At 42.7% G+C, this 21,621-nt stretch overlaps 1 protein-coding gene across 8 annotated transcripts in view; it reads right to left on the bottom strand.

Annotated features, from left to right (window-relative positions):
* The window catches only part of KDM2B (lysine demethylase 2B), a 113,729-nt gene that overhangs the window by 48,943 nt on the left and 43,165 nt on the right, over positions 1-21,621 (bottom strand). For all 8 annotated transcript variants that reach the window (XM_032127985.1, XM_032127982.1, XM_032127987.1 and 5 more), the window contains 2 exons: positions 11,409-11,524; positions 5,019-5,145 (listed from right to left, as the gene is read on the bottom strand). In XM_032127985.1, the coding sequence (XP_031983876.1) occupies positions 5,019-5,145; positions 11,409-11,524 (243 nt within the window). The remainder of the gene's footprint in view (positions 1-5,018; positions 5,146-11,408; positions 11,525-21,621) is intronic.

Here is a 21,621-nt window from a genome sequence, read left to right as displayed (position 1 = left end):
CTCTTGCTCTAATCTATGGAAACAAAAGGCAGGAGAGGAGTGGAGCACCAGAGCATACTGGGGGCCTATTCCCACGAGAAGCCAGCACATGGAGGGGGGCCAGCAATTCCGTTCTGCCAGCTGCCACCGCGTCCCTGCCACCGGCTGTCGGCACCAGGCAGCCCTGCTGTGCCAGCCACACCTGGGCATGGACAGGCAAACACAACTCACATCTAACCCCAAACAAACCACCACCAAAGCAGTGCCCTGTTCTCTGCATGCCTGGCAGTCACCTCATGCCTTGCCTGACTTTCCCCTTGGGCACAGGGCTTGCTGCTAACCTGGAGTGTACCAGGCTATTCTGGAGCACCAGGGGATTACAGTGCTGGTGCACCACCGGATTAAGAGCAGGCTGCTCTCAAAACACAACAACTGTCTGCTACTGCTGCTAATCTGAAAAAAAAAAAAAAAAAAGCAGCCAAGGGAATCAATAATGGAAGGATAACTTCAAGGTGAGGGAGATTCAATTTTGTGTTTTCAAGTGTTTTGTTGTAATGCAACATGCCATGATTTTTATTTATTCATTTCAATGAAAACACTGTCTGACAGAGTTACTGTGCTGTGAGCTGAGGCCCTACATAAGCATAATCTGCATTTACTTTGTTGAGGAGTGCATTTTAAGCACTGTACTACCAGGGCTCCGCTGACTTGGAGGTTTCTGGTTTATAAAGTCTCTCTATAGGAAGCAGCTCCTGCTCAGCTCAGCTGTGTTTCTGAGTCAATGCACCAGTGAGTCCCAGGTCTGAACCCCAGTTTCAGACGGGTTATCCAGTCTGGGCTCCCACACAACTTAGTGCAAAAAGACCTTCGCCCCCTTCATCTCAAAGCAAATAAAACCAGCTTATACAAACCATTCTGTGATCTAGCTCAGTGAAGAGGTGGAGCAGCACAGACTTGACCACAGGACAGAGCATTAGAAGTCTTTTTTTCTATAGCAGTTCACTTCCCTCTGGTTCTGGGCAGATCACTTAACTTTCCCCACAGTTACCCACTTGTACAAGAATAATTATACACAGTTTCTTTCCGTGCTGAAAAGCAGCTTGCTGTATTACAGAACTTAAAAGAAAGGGTTGGGGATCAGGCATAATTATGAAACCTTTCTTAACTCTTTAGAACAGTCCAGTGTGTAGTGTCTACCTTGCCAACCCCAGCTCCCAACCCTGACACTGTGACTTGGGAGCAGCAGTTGCTATCAATCTGCTAAAGACAGCAATGACATTTTCATTAGCAGAAAAACCCTGAGCATACTAGAAATGTATCACTGCATGGAGCACCCCACACAGGAACCACTCAATATACTCAGGTACCTGTCTATCATAAGCAAATCTTTTCCATCCCCTGAGAAGGGGGGAAAAAAAGACATGGTTCCTTCACTGTGCCAGAGGGCATATTTTCAATATCCATCAGGCTTAACATACAGCTAGAGCCATCCTGTTAAAATTTTAGCAATGGGAATCTTCAAAGCTGCAGGCTACAGAGAAAGCACGTCTCTGATAGCCCAGGATCTTCTCCCAATTACTCTTTGTCAGCTCACTCTCAACATCCATATCTCACTGAAGGTCAACTGTAGTTGAAAACATCCAGTACAGACTCATTCATGATAAGAGTAAAAATAATGAAGACATATCCGCCCTGAAAAACAGCACACGTTCAAATCTAGTAGGAAACCCAAACAGGCTCCCTTCTGATTTCAGCTGGCAGGACAAATGTCCCAGTTGAGAGAGACAAGCAGAAGAAAAAAGAAGAAGAGATTGTGTGCTTTTACAGCAGCCTGTGACTGCTGTCATGTCATCATTCCCCTGAGTGTTTGCCCTCCTGGGAAAGATCTGAGAAAGAACAGCCTCACACACTGCCTGGGAGGACACGGCCTGGAAATTCATTCTGGGCCTGCAGCATGGGGGAGGAAGACACAGCCATCATCTTCCACCTCATTTAGAGCTGGACTCACATTTTTATTTAGGGAGTGGGAAGACTCCAGGTTTCAGCCATGCCTCCACAGAGGTGGGGTTTTTTCCTGTCTGAAGTTTTGTGAGTGGAGACATTTAGAAAACAGAAATACAAAGAACAATATAAATTGCTACACCAGCACACAAGTGTTGGGACAGAGGTATCTCAACACAATCACACAAATACACTTTCATGAATAGACAGTGTCTTGAAAGTCACTCTGAATTTAACAACCTTCATGTCAAAGCAAATAAATACTATAACACAGTATGAAAAGTCTAAAGACATTCTTAAAATCCATATGCTGATGAACTCAGTTTTCTGTCTTCTCCAAAGATGCTCTTTATCAACACAGTAATTTTTTTTTTTTTTTAAATGCAGGAGAACAGAATCTCCACCAATTCTATGAAAACTACTCCCTTGTAGATCCCAGAGACTGTGAGCAGTGTCCTGCACTCTCTCTGGTTGATGTCTCCTCAACTAATAATCACTTTCTTAACTTCAGAGATCCACTATAACCACTGTACCAGAAGCTACATAGGGAAAGAAAGCAGCACAACTCGAGGGTGAAAAATAGCCAGTTCTAGCACCCAAAAGGAAAGGCAGAAAACAGACACTTAGAACAAAATATGTCAAGGAAATTATTTTTTGAAAGTAGGAGAAACATTTCGCTTATTCAAGAGAAATTTCTGAAAATGAATACAAGTATGTGAAGAATTTTTTCTTAAACCAAGAAGGACAGAAGACAATTAAATCTATTGAGGGGTTTGAGGAGAAGTTAAGTACTTTGCTTCATTACTCTTTAAGGAGAATAATGGGAAATTCTTTGTCAAGGGATATTCCCTCACGGGAAATCAAGAAATTGCTTGCAGATAGAGAAGTCCCTAAAGAACAGAAAATTTAAGGACCTTTGCAGCTCTGAAGAAAAGCTTAAAAACAAAGAGGTAGGGTTTGGAACACTGGTGTCTTTAGGATATCCCATCCCTCAGCAAGTGAACAAAGTCAAGGTAGAGACTCCACAGGACAAACCAGTTTAACTCAAGGGTTACAGTTCGTAGAGATTCAAGTCAAGAGGGTGGGCACAGACCGGTTAAAAGAAAAGCAAAGGAAGCACTGGAAACAGTATGACTCACACAGAACAAAGCAATGCAGTTTTGTAAAGGTAAATAATGTACCTTTACTCCTTTGAATTTGGCAAATGCCAAAGTGAAAGATCCAGCAGTATAGCAGACCTGATAATTTGAACCACAACCCCCACTAATTAGTTTAAGTTTCTGCCAAGAAATAAAAACAAAACCCCAAGTTTCTGACGAAACAAAAGTATGCATCTGTCTCTGCCTCCAACTGAAGCCACCGTAGGTCACAAGACCCTGACAAAGGCACCACCAAGCCCTTTTCCAACTAGCCAGGCTCCTTTCCCTGAAACCTTTGCAGCTGGCACTCTTTGGTCATGCAAAACAGTCCAGTTCCCTCTAGACAGCGGGTATCTATAGCTCCCAGTGAGCTTTTATATGACTGGAATATCTCCCAGCTAACTGGACTGAGGCACATTTCGTGGGGATCACCAAACCATTATCAGTAATTATGGAACTGGGCTGGAATTCACACTGGTGATTTAGCTGGAAAAGGTCCCATCTCAGTATCCTGAACCATCCACTCTCCACATCTAATTTGTTCTGAAATTACACGTCGCTGATCTGGCACCCCCGCCCTGCCTGCAGGACCAGCTTCTTTCCATGCCAGTGGTTTAGACAACAGGAGATTGTTCCTTATTTTCCAAAGAATGCAGTTATCATTTTCATCACTGCTTTCTGAAGAGCTGATCCAAAGGGCTAATTCATCCTTTCCTCCTTTAGGATGATCTTATGAGAAAAATTCCTCTGCACACAGAATTTCTGCTTAACTAGCCTTTCTGACCAGGGTCTCAGAGCTAAAATGTGAAGCACCCAAATTCCCAGTGACCCCAGGAATTCCCTCTGGCCTATCTACACAGACTATTAGCTCCGTCAAGTTATTCTTGGTCAGTAAAACTCACTGGAGAGTGACACCTGCCCATAACTTCTTCAATCCCTTCTACTAAGAATTGTGCTCTTAGGTGAACATTTCCCTCCTCCATCCAGAGCCTGGGGCAGGGCCAGCCATGCCAGGTTCACTGCAAGTGGCACCTCAGGGAGCAGGAGGCACAGAAATACTTTAGTCCTCCTCCACACTTAACACGTATCAGTTAAGATTTAGCTGGTGCTTGTGCTATTTTCAGCTATTCTGAGCTTAAAAGCAGAGGGAACATGGCCCACCACCTTGTTGCATGAAAAGGAGGAAAAAGGGGGCAGTTCAGCACAGCAGCAACAGGATTGTCACACATTGATGCAAAGCTCACACCAGTGCCAAGGTAATGCCTCAGGCACATTCATCTGTCCCTCCTCGGGTCCATTTTCAGCTCTTGTTGCAAAGGTTTATTTGACCTCCCTGCACCTGGGTTACAGATCATGGAGATTTGGGTAGGTGTTTTCTTGGGTTTGTTTTTCTGCAGAACTAGAACTCAGTCACCAGAGAATTACAGGAGAATTTATGGAAAAGAGAAGAGAAAGAAAGAAGGTTTAGTGACCGCAACATGTTCTGTAGAGGAGCTCCTCTACAAAAGGACTAAAGATCCAACCCACCAGAGCACGTTTGCAATACACACATTCTGGCTACTGAGGTACTGTGCTGAACGTGGCAGTAAATCCTCAACTGTTTGGCAGCTCATCCCAACACTAACATTACTGAAACCAAGGAACAAACACATCCAAAAATTATTTTTCTGGGATCCACTTGCTACGGGAATGTTCAATAAATATAATTTGAAGTAGGTTGGTACTTCATGGAAATGCTTAAGAGTCAAAAATCTTCCCCACCCCAAAATAAAGAAACAGTTCATTAGAATTTCTCCAGTTCTCCAGTTCAATTTATAATCTGCTTTGCAGAAACCAAAGCAGCAGCTAGCCTGAGGTGCCAGCATCAGTTCTGAATCTGCACTCAAAGGATTCACTCACCAATTAACATTGATTCTTTCTGGTACTCTTTGCTGAGGTGGCAGCGCTGGGTCACACAGGACACGTATCTCTCCAGAACATACCAGCACATTTCATAGTAGAAAGGATACCGGAATTTGGCATGCACCTGAAAGCAAGATCAACACTGTCAGTCCATGGGAAGGGAGAGAAGTTTGCAGCACAAGGGCCAGTCATCATTCCCATCGTGTTATCAAGAGCACAAACAGTGTGAGGAGGGGGAGGGGAGAGGGTGGGAGCAGGGAGCTGAATGCCTCCAGCATACGGAATGAGGAGCCAGCCTGCCTGCCACGACAGCATCATTTCTTGGTTCACTAATTTGTATCCTCTTGGGGTGGTGGGAGAGGAGAGGGTTTGTGTTCTTGTGAAATCATGAAACTGATGGATGGCCCCCACGGAATTATTTACCTGCTGTATAAACATAGGGTGGTCACATACAGATGTTAGTCACTAAAACTTAAAATAAAGGTGTGGGTTTTCATCTCCTAAACACTATCATTGGATTTTTCTAAAAATGGCAACATTACCTAAAATGAGTCAAGCAGGAAATTCATCTTTTTAATTTGTGGTTGTCTCAACAATTTGATTAAACAAATGAACACCCAAATTCTTGATAACTGCACATTAAAGTAGAAATCCCTTATGTGGTTTACCTTTTGGTAGCAAGTTAGCTTTTGCCACAAACAGAGTAAGAATAGAAAAGCAGGATTTTGACAAAAGATCCTGTCAAACTGTGTACCTTTTCTTACATCTTAGACCTGTTGTTCTCACACAAAAAGCTGAATTCTCCAACACTAGTTATTTGTGAAAGTATTTCAGATTCAAAAGAAAACAAAGAGGGTTTCCTTCCTTTCCAACACAGTTTTCTATCTGTAGAAGGTCACTGTACCAAAGAATTCTAAAATGCAGGAAGATATGTGTATTTGTTGTGATTTATTAAAAATGGATGCCATGCATCTTGCATGCACTTGTACTTACACTGCACACCTCTTTCTCCTGGTGGCACAGAAATCTGCATTTTGCAGGCTCAGGTGCATGCACTGCACTGGGATTACAGGAGCTGCTTTAAAATATTCTCTGCATATTCACTGCTCCCTAAGCCCAGAGGTGGGCACCCACCTTTAGTGAAAAGCTGGACTGCACCAGAAAGGAGCATTATCTCAGAAAAAAAAACAAAACACCACCCACCTCAGATCAGCCAAAAGCCCAAAGTCTAAACAGAACCACTAACCCAGCACCTGCAAAACTCTGATTCAGCTCTGCAAAGCAGGCACTGTCCAAACACCTGCATGGTGATCAAAGCATCCACTTGAGCAGATCAGTGACTTACTGGAATGCCCATATTTGAAAACTGTCCCCAAGGTGGTCAGCCAAAGAACTTGCCCTTTTTCCCAGGGCACAGGAAATGCAAACACTCTTAGCAGTAAAACAAAATGTAACGAAGGGAAAATATTCTGTATTGTCACACTAGATGTATCACACTGTAGGATTAAAATACTCCATGGCAATTCCCAGAAGTTAAAATCTCTTAAATTCAACACAAATACAGCTGGCAAATCTGAACTGCTTGTTGCTACAGGTCATGCATCCAGCACTGCTGCACCTTTCCAAATGTTTCCCTGTGTGGTTTGTTACAAAGCACACATACCAAAAAAGAAGGGGAAAAAGAAAAGGAAAAAGAAACCAGCCAAACAACCCCCTAAATGTGAGAACATTTAACCCCAGGGCCTTTTTGCATTGAAGAAAATTTTTCCTTTAGTTTAGTTATTTGTCACAGAGAAGAGATCAAGTCACTTATGACTATTAGGGAACACAGGGGAAATTATCCATGCTAAAATATATGCTAATAAAGGAACTCAAATTTTTCCAAGAGAGCACTGCAGGAAACAAAATTTGCAAAGAATTGACTTACAAACAGGAAGCCGCCTTCCACCCCTCAGCCTTCAAAAGGTTTTCAGCCACATGCCTGGGAATATTAAAGACATCATTGCTCAACATTTGTTGACAGATTCTGAGCTTCACCAAATTTAGTTGTTACCAATGTTAATTCAATGTGAAAGACAAGGCAGTAATGCATGCAGTGCTCCCATTATGTATATCAATCTTTAATATTCAATTTGAGTTCCTAATTGCCTCACTATCAATGTTCCAACCCACAGCAAATCCCTCCATGCCTCTGTAATCCACTGTTTGCCCAAGAAGGCTTTGCTTTTACAAACCTTCAGAAGGAAGAGCTCTCCCTACCATCTGTAGACAGAGATACTGTGCAGAGATCTGTAGGGCCTTCTGCCAGTAGAGAGACTCTAACAGTGCTTCAAAAACTTTCCAAGTTTGCTTTATGGAAAAGTATAGAGGAATATGCTCTTTATGATATCCCTGAACATTTATTAATGATAATGGACCTGAACTGCATTATGTGCATGTCCATACTCTTTCCATTGTACACTCATAGTCAAATGAACTCTTATGGGCAGGGGGGGAGGAATAAGAGAAAGAAGGAAAAAATTAAAAATGTTCTGTGATGAGTTTGAAGTGTAATATCTGATACAGACACTGCCAGAGGACTAAATTCCCCACCAGCAGGGAAATACACTGGATCATCTAATAGGCATTTCCAGCTCTAACTTCTGTGATTAATAATTTACAATCCACTGAAAAAAAAATTAATTATTCCTGTACAGCAAGAAAAAAATCCTCTCTGGAATATGATCCATTTCTTCAGTTCAAAGTGAAATTATTTTAGAGATTTATATACCCCTCCAAAAACAAAACAAAACAAAACAAAACAAACCCCTAAGCAAGTAAGACACAGGTTTTCCTGAAAAAAGTATTAATCTCTTCCACAATGCCCATTAAAATCATTACAAACTCCACTTGTGTTTAATCAATCTAATCACAATATTGAAAAGCAATTTATGATTATTTACAAAATAATTAATCTAGCCACTTAAAATGTTATCTTACATTCAGAAAACCAAGTGAATAGCAAACACCATCATCTGTGAGTGACCACCTTACGTATATATTTGGAGTGCCCTTGTCCCCACCACATTCCAATATTTTAAGGCAGTTAAATTTAGATGAATTGGGAGTAAGTTTGACACATTCTTCCTCTTCAGTACTACAGAGCTGTATCACCCCTATGCCAAATGATGAATCCCTGCATGGCATCCTGCTCTGCAGTTCCTCAAGCTGGGCTTGCAGAGAGCTAAACAGCTTGGCCTGTTTGACTGGCTGTTAATTGGCCTCCAGGAAAGGCAGGCTGCAAAATGAGAGTCTCTACGAACTGTAAAGCTGGAGAATATTTGTTTACCTCAATTGCACATTAGGAGCTGTTTCCAACAATAGACATGTTTTTTATTACTCCTTAAAACTATTTTTAAATGGCTACAACCCTCTTAAAAAGTCTCCCAGGGGTATGAGGAATTAAGCTAGAATAAGCATGACAAGTATATAAACTAGGCAATTTTATCAGGCTGTAAATCAGCATTACCATTTCAACCCTGTATTTATTCTTGTCTGAGCTAAGACAATAACAACTACACCTAGCATAAAAATGACTTTGAGTATCAGCAATCAAAGATGATTAAACACTACATAGCAGGTTTAAACACAGTGAAACCTCCATAAAATTGCTCTGTGCAAAATGAAGAGGGGAAGCACACCTATATTACACTTTGATTTGAGTGTGGCAAATTACTTTGTCAATCACATCATGTAATTTACTTCTGTGCCATACACAATGGAAAGATCAATACTGATGAGAAACTCATTTGCAGTATGCTCACACTGGCAAATTTGGGTGAACTGCATTGTACTGAGTCTGCCAGACCAGCCAGTGTATGAATGGAATCATTTCAACAAAGAAATGACAAAATTTGATTGACAAAGCAAATAATGTAGTACACACCAGAATCCTGTTTTGAAACCATTTCCCCTTCAAGATTCCTGCATGATATTTTTAGTTTGGGGGGGGTTGTTATTATTTCTAAATCACAGTATTGATTTTCCTGCCTTTTATCAAACTTCTGTATGCCTCAGCTGCACGGCTTCTGTTTTGCTTCTGTCCAGAAATTCTTGCTATTCTTCAACTGTTCACACAGTTCTGATTTTCTACATCTGCCCACGAACACAAGTTTGTGAGCACAGGTACAGATTGTGCGTAACACATTGCCAGCACACAGCAACATCCAAGCGATGAAATTGCTTCTGTGAAGTCGTGGATATTCTGGGCTGTTGGCTTTCATTGGTCTTTTTTAAAGCACTCCAGTATTTTTGAAAGGAAAATGATAAAGAACTACACAGACTGCAAAGAAAATTTAAACAAAAAATGTCAAGAAAAAAGGTCTGATTTGGGCTTTCCAAACGTTGCAGTGTCCCTTTCCCAATCAATGGTGACACGACATTTTTCAAGACGCAGATACCCAACTCCCAGAACCTCCTCACAGGATCAGGGTGCCAGTAAATTTGAAAAGGCATTTCAGCGTAACTGGCTGGTAAGTTCCTAGAAGTTACCAAAGTATTTGACTGTTACAAGGAGTTTTGCCTGCTGGCATAAAGAGCTTAGAAAATCAAAGCTGCACCCAGCTTCTGAAGGAGAAGGGCCTGACATGAAGCACAACTGAGCAGTTACAACCAAAGGTGTGTGATCTTGGGTTGCTCAAGTCCTGTGTGAACAGAACGTCAGTTTTTATTTAACTTAAGGAAAAAAGAGTGTTTCCTTCCCATCCTCCCCAAAGACTTCAATGGAAATAACTCATTTCTGGCACTGATCCTCCCTTCCAGTCTCCCCTTCTCCATTCTTCATGTGAGCTGCCTGTGCAAACATCCTTCCCAGCAACAACACACCCTCCCCTGCACACCCGCAGTGTACTCCCAGCATATATTGGTGGTTCTTATTCACAGTCACTCTGGAAACCTTCCTGTGCCCAGCACCTCTGCCAGGCCACAGTGAGCCCCTTCCTGCTTCTGTCACCGTAACTTTCCTGTCCAAGTCCTCCTGCACTTTCTCAAGACACTTGACACTCTCACCTGTTCCAAGCCAGGCTGAATCCACTCTGGTCTCGACCTCTACTTCTGCTCTCTGCCACATTCCCTCTGTTCTAATTCCCCCTAAATTTCAGCTTTTGTCATCTCTCTTCTGCTAAGAATTAATTTTTCTGCTTCTCTTCATTAAAGTCACTCCAGGAAACCAACTGCTCCCACCACTGCTCTGCAATGTGAAGATTACCAGGCCTTGGACCTGCTGGGAAGCCAGGGAGGCTGGGGGCAGGACACCCTTCCTCCCACTGAGTCAGAGATGTACTTCAAAAAAATTTGTATTTGCTTCAGGCCTATGCACTCTCGCTGCAAAGAAAGCAATTTGGGGTAAAATCCAACTTGGAGCAGGAACTGTGCTGCTTGTAGAGGTGAACAACAGTGAACTGCACTGATGTCCACAAGATATCATTTTAAGACTTCTTAGTGAAGAAGAATTGCAATTTCCTGCCATTTTGCCAGCCCAAATTTCCATTAACACCAGAGCTGGCACCTGTGTCAGTGGTTTGCCAGCACTGTCTCAGAGTGAGGCTTCCAAAATAGTCCCCATCTGGATTGCACATCCCTCTGGTCCATTTTTACGTCAAAATGCCACGATGGCCTTGCACAGCTTATTTAACAGCCTACTGAAACCGTGTCACTTCCTTCAGATCCTGCTGCTTTACAAAACTCAAAGGATATGGTGAGTAGGTGCCCTGTTTATTAACCAAGGATAAAACTGTCACTCCCAACAAAGAGGTGGCACAGTGACCTCCCCCAGCCTTGCCATCAGGTAGGTGCTACAGCCAGATGAACATCGCAACGTTCAGAATAATGTCCCACCCCAGACTCTCTGTTCCAAGACATTCTTGCATGGTATCAAGTCACTGTAGTGACTGCGAATTACAGAAGAAGTCATTTCATACACAACTTCTGCACAGCTTTGTCAATTCAGCTGTGGGCAGCAGAACTAGCCCAGTGCCATCAGTTCTCCAGGCTCAGGTATCCATCCCAGGTGTGCACGGAGAGGTGATAAGCAGAGGGTTACCAGAAATACTGGTACACAGGTCTGTAAAGTGCAAAATGTTTTTGTGCAAAAGGGAAGGTGTTTTATGAAAGTTTAACAGGCAGACAAAAGACACAGAAGGGACACATCTGTGGGAAGAAGATGAGTAAATCCCACTAAAAATAACCAACATTTGAAAGTCTCATTACTTCGTGTTTACCTCGTTTCAACGACTCTGACACGGAGATCCCGTCAGTTGTTGTTTGTCAGAAGGGAATACGAGGGAGAGACTATGACAGATCGTAGTCACAAAGAACTGCTCAGTTAAAAAGAGAATCAAGTATCCTTACCCTTGTTCTGTCCTCAATTTCATAGATGCGAAGCTGCATGGGAACATTAAAGCTATGCAGGATATTTCCACCAAACACCAGAGAATCTACTGGAGTATAAACCGCATGTATCCACCCTAGAGAGGGAAAGCAGAGAACTGAGAATGCCTCGTGCTATGTAGCATTACAGAGCAATTTATAATCAAATTTTAACAACCCCCTGAATCCCACTGTGCAGGGGATGAGAAGTTAAAGCAGTGAAAGGTTAAATGGGATGCTCACAGCCGCACTTCAGGACTAGTCATAGCAGAAGGGCACCTTGTGACGTGCTGTCTTGCAACCTTCTGTAAATCAGTTCTTCTCTTTATTCACCGAACAGTTACAGTGTTTACTGAGCACACGCAAGTTTATGACTCAACCACGTCCATGACTAAGAAGTAAATTCGGTCTGTTCCATACACTTGGCTCTCAGACTGGCACCTCCAGCACGGCTGCAAACCATGTCAGTACTGGTGGTGGGCCAAGGGTTGTGGAACTGGACTGAGGCACACCAAACTTCCTTCACACCAGCACCAGAACACACACCTTCAGATGTAAAAGATTTCAAATTATTACCAGCCCTCCTTCAGAGGTGAAAGTTTCATCTCCTACGATCAACTTCCTGAAGTAAGTGAGACATCATTTTCACTGCAAGCTTCAAGTTAAGGGATTTAACATTTCTAGTACTGGAGCTGATGAGACTGTTCTGACCCAATCCTGCAAGGGCCTGAATTCATTTCACAGGCTCCAAAGAATCTTCTATCACAACGAAAATCCAGGTACAGCGATTCAGGCAGCCACACACCACTCTTCTGCCTCTGCATTGTTTGCTTGGTCTGTCAGGAGCTGAAGCTCTGGCTATGCAAGACTGTAGCCTCTGATCTCTGCAGTGAAAAAGGAATTGATCCTGCTAATGATCTGGGACCCACAGAGACCTGACACTTTTTTCCCCCTTCTTTTTAAATGAAAAGCATTGCAATTTATAAACCAGCAGACAGCAAAGCAACATGGGGGGCAGTCAATTTTCTCCTGACTGTGCAGTACTTTCCATTAAAGCTGTGGCAGCTTTCCTTCACTTCCAGATCAGTGAGGGAGCAGGAAAATGCCATTCAACCTAGAGGGTTTTCCAGCCAGCAGCCACAAAAGTGCTCCTCCACAACAATCTTTCAACCATAAAGGCCTGCAAAGCTCTATCTGGGAAGTCCTTGAGCCACAGCAGATGGCAGGACTGGGGCTTTCATTTAAGGGCATGTTGGTAGGAGAATGATACGAAGGAAAAGAAATCAGCACTAGATTTTTCTCCCTGGAAACACAAGCTCATCACTCTGGGTACATTTTTCTGAATTTCAGAATCACGGAATGGTAGAGGTTGGGAGGGACTTCTGGAGGTCCAAACTCCTGCTTAAGCAGGACTACCCAGAGCCAGCTGCACAGAACTGTGTCCAGATGGCTCTTCAGTATCTCCTGGGATGGAGACTCCACAGCCCCTCTGGGCAACCTGTTCCAGGTTTTAGTCAGTTTACAGGTCTGACTCCAAACACTAGATGTGATGCATATAAAACCAGCGGGTGGCTCATGGCTCTGGCAGCTCTCAAAATTACTCCCTCTTTCCTCTCTGGTCAGTATAATTTCAGTTACAGTGATCCAGCCTGTTTTATTACTTCCAAATCAAGAACAACCAACTAGAGAGGAATTTTTTTTCATGTAAGGGTAGGATGGCAACTACACACATCAACACTAAAAATACTTCACAGCTGAAGTAGTTCAGCACCTCACATGAAATCCATCAGTCTGTACTAGGAGCAAACTACTAGAAAAATAAATGGTCTTCATCCTAGTCTTTGGGAAGGAAAACAGATCCAAGGTCAAGGAAGTTGGGGCCACTGCTTCCACTGGGTAAACAAAGATTTCTGTGGTTGGGGGAAAGAATGGAAACCATGTGCTGAGGCAAATCTGGGTCCCCAAAGCCAACTTAATTGGCTGGGTGCTGAAACACAGGGCTGGTTTGCGTGACAATCCACCTTAATTGTCAGGTTTAGAGATGAACAAACTGAAACTTGAAAAAGTGAAATTACTTTAATGACCCCACAACTGAGTGGTGGCAGAAGACAACTCAGATCCAGGCAGTTACCAGCACAACACTGAGGAGTCCTCAGTACCACTTCCCACAGCAGTTCTCTGCAAAGGTGTCAATGTCCAACCTTACTGCAGCTGTTATTTTAGTGAAATGATCAACATAATTCAAAATACAATTTGTTATCAAATATTTACAACTTAATTAAAAGGAGTAACTGAGCTGATTCTTGTCCTATTTGAAAGGTTAAAAGGAGATATCCCTTCATTTAATAATCAATAAAATTAAATCCCATCAATGCAGTTGTTCTTTGAGTGGGTGCTTCCACTGAAACCACACAGTAGCCCTCTCCTACAAATTGTATTTCCTTAGTGAACATTTCACACTGGAGTACAGCTGGTTTCATTGTTTCCTGGTCTTCGGGTCTCTCATCACACCTTCCCTGACTTCTCAACTCTGCCCCCACGAGATGCCAAGGGTCTTTGTGTTAATAACTGCTAGACCTTCTTGGTAGTAGTCCAAATATTTTGGGGAGAAATGTGGAAGGATCTATCACTGGCTTGAGCCAGTGCTCCAACAAAGGGTGTCCCAGACATGACAAACCCTCAACAGAAAGAATAATGAACACAAATATAGTTTCAAACATCTATTCTTGCAGAGCTGGTACAGTGCAAACTGAAAGTCTTCTGTAAAGTATCTGAAACAACCTCTGGTTCTGTGGAGAAGGTCTTTAATTCCCTACTTGCATTTACAATCGAGGACTAAACATCTTACAAGCACTTAGCACCTTCAGCTCCCAGCTGCTGAATTAACTGAACACTAGGTCCTTCAAGATGCAAGTATTTCTAATAACAAGACTGAAAATACTGCTGTTAATGACACAGTTGTCAATAGCAAAGCCCTTTAATATCACAGTACTGAAATCCATTGGGGTTGGGTAAACAAAAATAAACGAGAGACCAAGCAACAAAGTCATCAACTATTAAGTCCTGGGAAGTCAAGTTCCTAGCCCTGCCAATGCAGGGATGATTGCCAGGCATAGCTCAGAGATAAGTATGGCTGTGGGTACCATCCCCTCAGTGCTGAAGTGCTGAGCTGGGCACACAGCTCAGTCCTGGGGAATCCCAGATCTCCTGCAGTTGATGTGCTCCCACAGGCAGCATCCAGCTCAGCCCCTCTGCAGGACACAGCCCTGCCAGGGGAGTTACCTGTGCATAAAATAGATTTTGGCCACTCAGCTGTGCAGCATTTCAGTCACACTGCATCTCAAAATAGCTTCCACTTGCCTGAGGAGTGTACGTGCATAATTGAAACTGCAGAGACATGAGCACCAAGAGGTGGATTCCAGGGACACAGGACAGAACGGGCAAGGTTAGACAAAAAAGATGGGAGAACTGACAAGGTACAAAATCCCAGCACAATTGGCACAGATGTGACAGAGGAAAAAAACCCAACATAAAAATCTCTTGTTCTAATATTAACCAGGCTGCGTATGGAGAAAAACTGGAGGTCAGCACCAGACAAGTAGAAGTAGGAGGAAAGAGAGATGAGCAGAAAACAGGAAACAGTTTCCATCAGGGTAATGTATTGTGGAAATGAGCTCTGAGAACAGAGAAGCTTGGATGGCACATTCAATCCATTCCCACAGCTTAGCTACAGCACGACTCAGAAATAAACTGTGGAGGATGAATGTTCATTGTGACCATTTGCAAACAAAACCACCCATCTTCTCAGCTCCCCAATTACCACAGTTTTTAAAGGGGAAGACAAGCCTCCAGAACAGGAGTTGCTGCACATAGGGTTAACACAAAAGGACAGCCAAGGGATTTTCTTTAATATCATGCACCACACCCCTGCCTCACCTTCACCTGTGCCGTTACTTTTTGCTGGATGAATTGAAGGTCTGTTGACATTTTAGATCGTGTCACCTGTGTTGAACAGCCTGTCACGTCTGTTCCTGTGTGCCTGACTCCCAGCTCTCACAGCACAAACTTGCCACACAGCCTCCAATACCAACACCTCTGGAGCGAGTTCATCAGTTCTCTCCTCAGTGCTGCTTACACAAACCCTGCTACTGCTGCATAACCCTTTGTGTTTCATGACTTCGTGCAAGACAGGAGATAACAACCCACCTCTTGGTAATTGTCTCAAAAACAGAGAAAAAAGCCACAAATTTAATTTTATCCTTAATGCTAAAAAAAGCACTGGTATAATATAAGAACAACTGGAATAAGTACTGAAAAAGTCAAAGGTCAGTGGAACAAGAAATTGCTAATTTCTGTCTGAAAGCCACAAACAAAAGCACCTGCTAAATATTACCTAAAGCTACAATCAAATCCTACAGATGAGAGGAGGACATTGACTGTGTGGCTTCGAGGACCAGTCATGAACTAGAAGATTCTTCCCCACGGGCGACCGCTTCTCAACCAGCCTGTGGCAACAGCAGCGACGCCGGAGTGGAGGTGGAACCAGCCCGGCCTCCCTGGGCAGCTGGAGCGGCTCCGGCACAGCCACTGCCCCATCCTGCCCAGGACAGGCTCCACCACGTGGGATAAATGGATTTGGGAGTACAGACACTGCACAGTCACTGCTCACAGCCCTCATGTCAAGCCTCAACAAGAAGACCATCCACTTACGGTTTTTCTGAAGCTGATGGTTTTTATTTCAGTTCCTGGCCATCGATAAGTGCTTTTTCCTTCCCAAAACAATCCTAGTGTATGAAGCCAAGCCAACACTGAGCAGGAATTCTGTTCAGGAGACTCAGAAATGCTCTCAGCTGATTTACAGTTATGAATTATTCCACCACTCCTAAGATACACTTGAATATTTAGATTTTATCATCTCTAGTAAATCAAGAAGGTAAAATTAACAGTAACAAACGTTTTTCTGAACAGTTAAAAGAAAGATATGATCTCATTATCTTTTGAATTTTATAAAACAAGTATTATTAAGCATTGCAAACTTGTTAGAAGATTTCAGTGGGCTGCAAATTCCTACTCAAGGATGCAATCATCCATCTGAGAATAATGAAAAAGAATATTAACTTATAAAGCTATGGGGCAAACAGCCTACAAGCTCGAAGCCAAAACCATGGTGCATCTGTTTCCATTAGTAACTGAACTGATATTTTGCCTTGTGATATAGAAGTCGCCACACATTTTCATGCAATTCTACAGCAACTTGGGATGGAAAAGATGAAACATATATGCCTCAAAAATGAAAGTGACTAAAGAGATAACCTGAGAGTGGGCACTGCCAGCGAATCTCAAAAGAATAATGACTGCGTCATAACGGTGCCCACAACCAAATCTATCAAGGAAAGATGATGTTTACATTTTTAAAGTTTAAAGTTTATTAGTTTTGCCCCAGTAGTACAAGCAATACAGCAACTCTCAATCTTAAATTGTTTTTAAGAATTAGGCAGAGCTCTGCATTAGGTGTAGAACCAAAAATCCAACATTATGCTGTCACCTTTGATCTGAAAGCAGACACTCAAGACAAAAAGCCTCTCTTTGATCCTCTCCACCAATCTTCTTCATGTGGTCCCTGAGGTTCCAAGCATAGAGATTCCATTAATGTCAGTGGAAGCTCACAGAATGGGAAAAAGCTAAACAGCAACCAAAAATAGCCAGGCAGCTCTGCAGCCCTAGCACAACACCCTGCAAAAAATGTACCAGCCAGATTTTAATAGCCTGTCATTCTCCCTGCTGTAAGGGCTATGTGCCACCTTCTGGCCCCATCACACAATAATCCGTCAAACTCTCACTGGCACAGCAGAGGTGACCTAAGACCACACACTCCTAATAGACAAAATCCCACTGATAACCAGTGAGACAGCATTTGAAACACTTTGAATCCTTCCAAATAGCTGCCTACAGTCCACACAGAACATCTCTTTCTGTCCACTCTCCTTCCCAAAAACACTCATCTGAGAAAGGTCATTATTTCTGCATTTGACTGGAGACAAGAACTCTGGAGCTCTCTCAGGTTACCACAATAATTAAGAGAGACTCTAACAGCATGTTTCCATGCCAAAGGCCCTGAAGTGCAGTATAGAGAACATAAGAAAAATAAAGTAAAACAAACAGCTTACTCCTCAGTGGAACACTGCCAGCTCCCAGGTGAAACACAACTGTTACAAAATTGCATCCAGCAACACGAGAAGTTTGAAGAAGAAGCAGAAAGGAACATCATCCAGTTGACAGCAGGTTACCCTGGCTGGATTTTGATCGTAGGAATGTTGAATAAATCAGCACTGCAGAAGTCTTCTGCAATATCTGATAGCAGCCCAACATCTCATCTCTTCCATGGACTCACATTAAAGCTACAGATTTGAAAAGCCTACAGTAAGACCAGAAGACCCAACCCAAGCCCACAGCTGCTCATGAGCCCACTGCCTCTGACCAGTGACAGAGGCTCAGAAAAAGGCTGTAAGAAAGAGAGGATGATAGAGCAACCCTTGGTAGCATCAGCCATCTCCTCCCAAAGGAACCCAAACCAGGACGTTCGCAAATTTTCTGAGACCAATCACACCACAAACCCCAGAATCAACCCTGTATCCACAACTTGTATCCACAAGTGTGGCAACTACCTTGGAGTTCAGTAAAACTGGTCTTCACAAAAAAAGAAGAAAATCCAAGTTTATCCTATTCTGGCAGACAACATCAGTGGCAATCCAGAACTGGCTCAAGTTCACCTTCTCAAGACATGCACTGATTACACTCTGACTTCACAACATTAACAGGAAAAAACATTGCAAGACAAATTTTCCATGAGATACTACAAGCTGGCTGCTTTTGTATGCACAAATTTTACATGTGCATACTCCCCTGAATTTGAAGTAAAAGTGTCTGCACTAGACATATATACACATGCATGAAAGAAAAGGTCATTTTTTGAAAGAGAGGCCCACCAAGAAATTGAGAGAAAAGCAAACAAATTTAATGTATTTCAAATTATGGCAAAATCTTGCTTGTAGAGGGCAACAGGGAAGAGGTGAAAGACAATATCCATGTCACAGGTCCATCACTCATAATCAAAATTACTTATTCAGCAAGACTAAGACTTAAAAGAGCAAGTGGATTGAAAAAAGGATGGATTTTTGTGTATGCTTAGTTTTGAGCTTGGGTTTAGGTAACAACAGTGATGTTTAGGAGGACATGAGAGAAACTAATGTGGTGTCCAGAGACCAAGAGAGAGGGAAATCGATGCATAATGAATGTACCACTTGAGAGAACAAGTGCAAGGAGAGAAGTGAAAGACAATTTACAGAGAATAAAGACTGGAGTGGAGGGCGAAGGGCAAGAGAAGGAGAGAGAAAGGTTCCAGTGAAGTTATGCAGTGATGTAAAAGGAGAAGATACTTATAAAGGGAGAAGCACTGAAGATACTAAAAACCTGGTTAACTGGCATTAACTTAGTGAGCAGTATTTCAAAAAGGCTGTAGAGGAACAGTCAGGATGTAACAGAACAAGTGCCATGTAGCAGCCAAAACCACGTGTCTACAGAAATCGTGGCTGTAGAAATCTGAGGGATGCTGCCCAAACACTGATTCTGTGTGTCCCTGCACAGTGATGGGAGATACCTTAATTACTTCTCCATAACACCACCAAAACAGACTCCGAACACTTCACACATCCCCCTGGAAAGTCATCACATGGTGCAAAAGAGAACTACAGCAAAAACAGTACTGGACAAACACTAGATTTGACTGTGACTGGTAAAATTTTGTTGTTTTCCTACTGAGACAATAACTGAGCACTGAAATAATGCTTTTTCTCTTCTGGATCATCACAGTTTCCACCTGAAGAGAAGCACACTCTATAAAGAATTTCCCTTCCATTTGGCATGTGAGTCAGATAGGCAGCATCCCCTGTCCAATATCCCAGAGTGAGACATGTTACCTCAACCAAATTTTATCTGTGGTGAATGTTTACCATATGAAAACTTTACGTATTAAACTTTGCCCATGGTAACATACAAGTGCAAACATCCTGGGACACTTTCCCTGCATAAGCACAAGTTTGCTCCCATCCTGGGAAAACAACAGTTAGATTTACACAGAAAAAAAAAAAAAATTTAAATCATTCCCTGACACTGGTAGCAGTTATAGCTTCCTCCCCCTTGAACCTTCAGCTGGTCTAACATCTTGAATCTAATCTGGCCATAAACCTCAGAATGGCACAATGTGTGTGTTTCCCAATCAACAGCTCCACTGACACCAGTTACAAGAATGGAAAAGGCCAGGTTCCTAGCTGATTTTATCACTTTACCACAGACTTTGTAGCAGAGTTATCATCCTTGACTCACCAGCGGGAACCAGTAAAGTGGGAGATGAGAACCTGTAACGGTGCATCGTTCATGTGGAACAGCCCTGTGGGGTCACCAGGGCACAGTTGGGCTCCTACATGAGTACCCCTCAGAATCCCAGCTTACTTTCCCCCTCCCCATATTTAGGAGGAACCCCTAAATGCTGCAAAATGCACCTTGGCCCGTAACAACTCACTGTGCTGACAATATTGGGCTCACTTCCTCCTTGATACCACAGCTGGGATCGCGCTCTCAGTGCTCTGCAGTTACAAACACCAATAGAAATCTACTGGTTTAAACTTAATCCTGAAAAATTATGGCAGTGATGGAGAGGAAAATACCCTGAGGCCCTGGTGAGCACTATAATGATGCCTTCCGTAAGAATGATCCCCATTCTTGTCCAAGGGGTTTGTACTTTCGGGGATTTACTGGATCTGCTGCTGATCCCAGATTCTCAGACAAACCTTCCATTTCCCAGCAACCTGTGATTTCACTCCCTCACTTGAATTCTTACAGTCTTCTCTACCTACTTCACCCTCACACTGCTAGGGTATAACAGCATTTCTAGGACTACTCCAAAAAATTACTTGAAAACAGGAGCAGAGCAAGATATTTTATGGGAAAGGTCCTTTGTTGAAATGCTCCCCATTCACAGCCCAGCTGAGCACTAATTCCTTACACTTTCTGTGACCAAACCTGTAATTAGAAGGTATTTCCTCATGGATGAGTTGAGACTGGTCAAGGGTTTATCAGGCTCAATTGAAAATACAGGACACGCTGGTTTTACAGACACCCATAAACAGAATCTAAACACTAAGAACACTTCTAAAGCACATAAAAACCACTTTCAAACATTACTAACATGATATGTGCACAAACCAGAGCAAAGAGGTCACAGGAATTGACCTGTTTTACACAGCTATGCTCAATTCACTGACCTGGAACAGCCTTTAATTAGGCATTTCCATACTCTTAAAACAAAGGCAGAAATAATGCCCTTTCACATAAATAAGAGATTTGCAAATAAGTTTTCCAAACAAAATACAAGAGAGCAAAACCCCTTGAATCTATGAGGTGCTTACAGAGACATTATTCATAAATGCCTTTCAAATCTGGCATGGAGCCTAAAATGTCTCAGTGTTGGCATTTCTGTACTCGGGGCTTTCCTAAGAAAACAGAAACTACAGTCAAAAACCCATTTGGAATCACTTTGTGTCAGCCACCATGTTACAGCTGTGTCCTGTCCAAGCTCCCACAACCTGCAGTGTTCCAGCTGCTGAACATGACTAAACTGACATACAGAAAGTCTTACTTGTAGGAGGCTTCTCACAGGAGGATGGAGATAAATAGAAGATGCAGTAATGGGATCTAAGCAAACAGCACAGCCACACTCAAACACCCAGTTCAAACAGTAACGGCACATTCTGACCTGTTTCAAGGGAAGATCTAATTCCTTTAACGGATTAACTCCTCCACCCTCAAAGTCATTTTCCCTGTCATCTCCCAGGCTGAATCTTACCAAATACTTACAAAGGTGCACATTTGTGGCCTTCAACTGATCCTAACAACACTCCCCAGATGAGAAGAACGTTGTCCCTGTCTCTGCATGACTTGCATTCTCTCTGTCTCTAGGGTTAAAAAATAATCATCTTATCTCCACAGACTAATTAATTCCAGAGCTGAAAAACTACCAGCCTGCCTTTCTGTCATGTAGAAAGTCTACGTATATTTATTTCCCTGGTAAGATCCAATAGACAGAGGCAATGTGTTAAATTAATATAAACAAACTTACAATCCCATAATAGTAATGGAA

Source organism: Corvus moneduloides, chromosome 18 (genome assembly GCF_009650955.1).
Source record: "Corvus moneduloides isolate bCorMon1 chromosome 18, bCorMon1.pri, whole genome shotgun sequence".
Taxonomy (NCBI): Eukaryota; Metazoa; Chordata; class Aves; order Passeriformes; family Corvidae; genus Corvus; species Corvus moneduloides.
The sequence above is the reverse complement of the archived record's forward strand: the minus strand, read 5'-3'. Positions and strand labels throughout refer to the sequence as shown.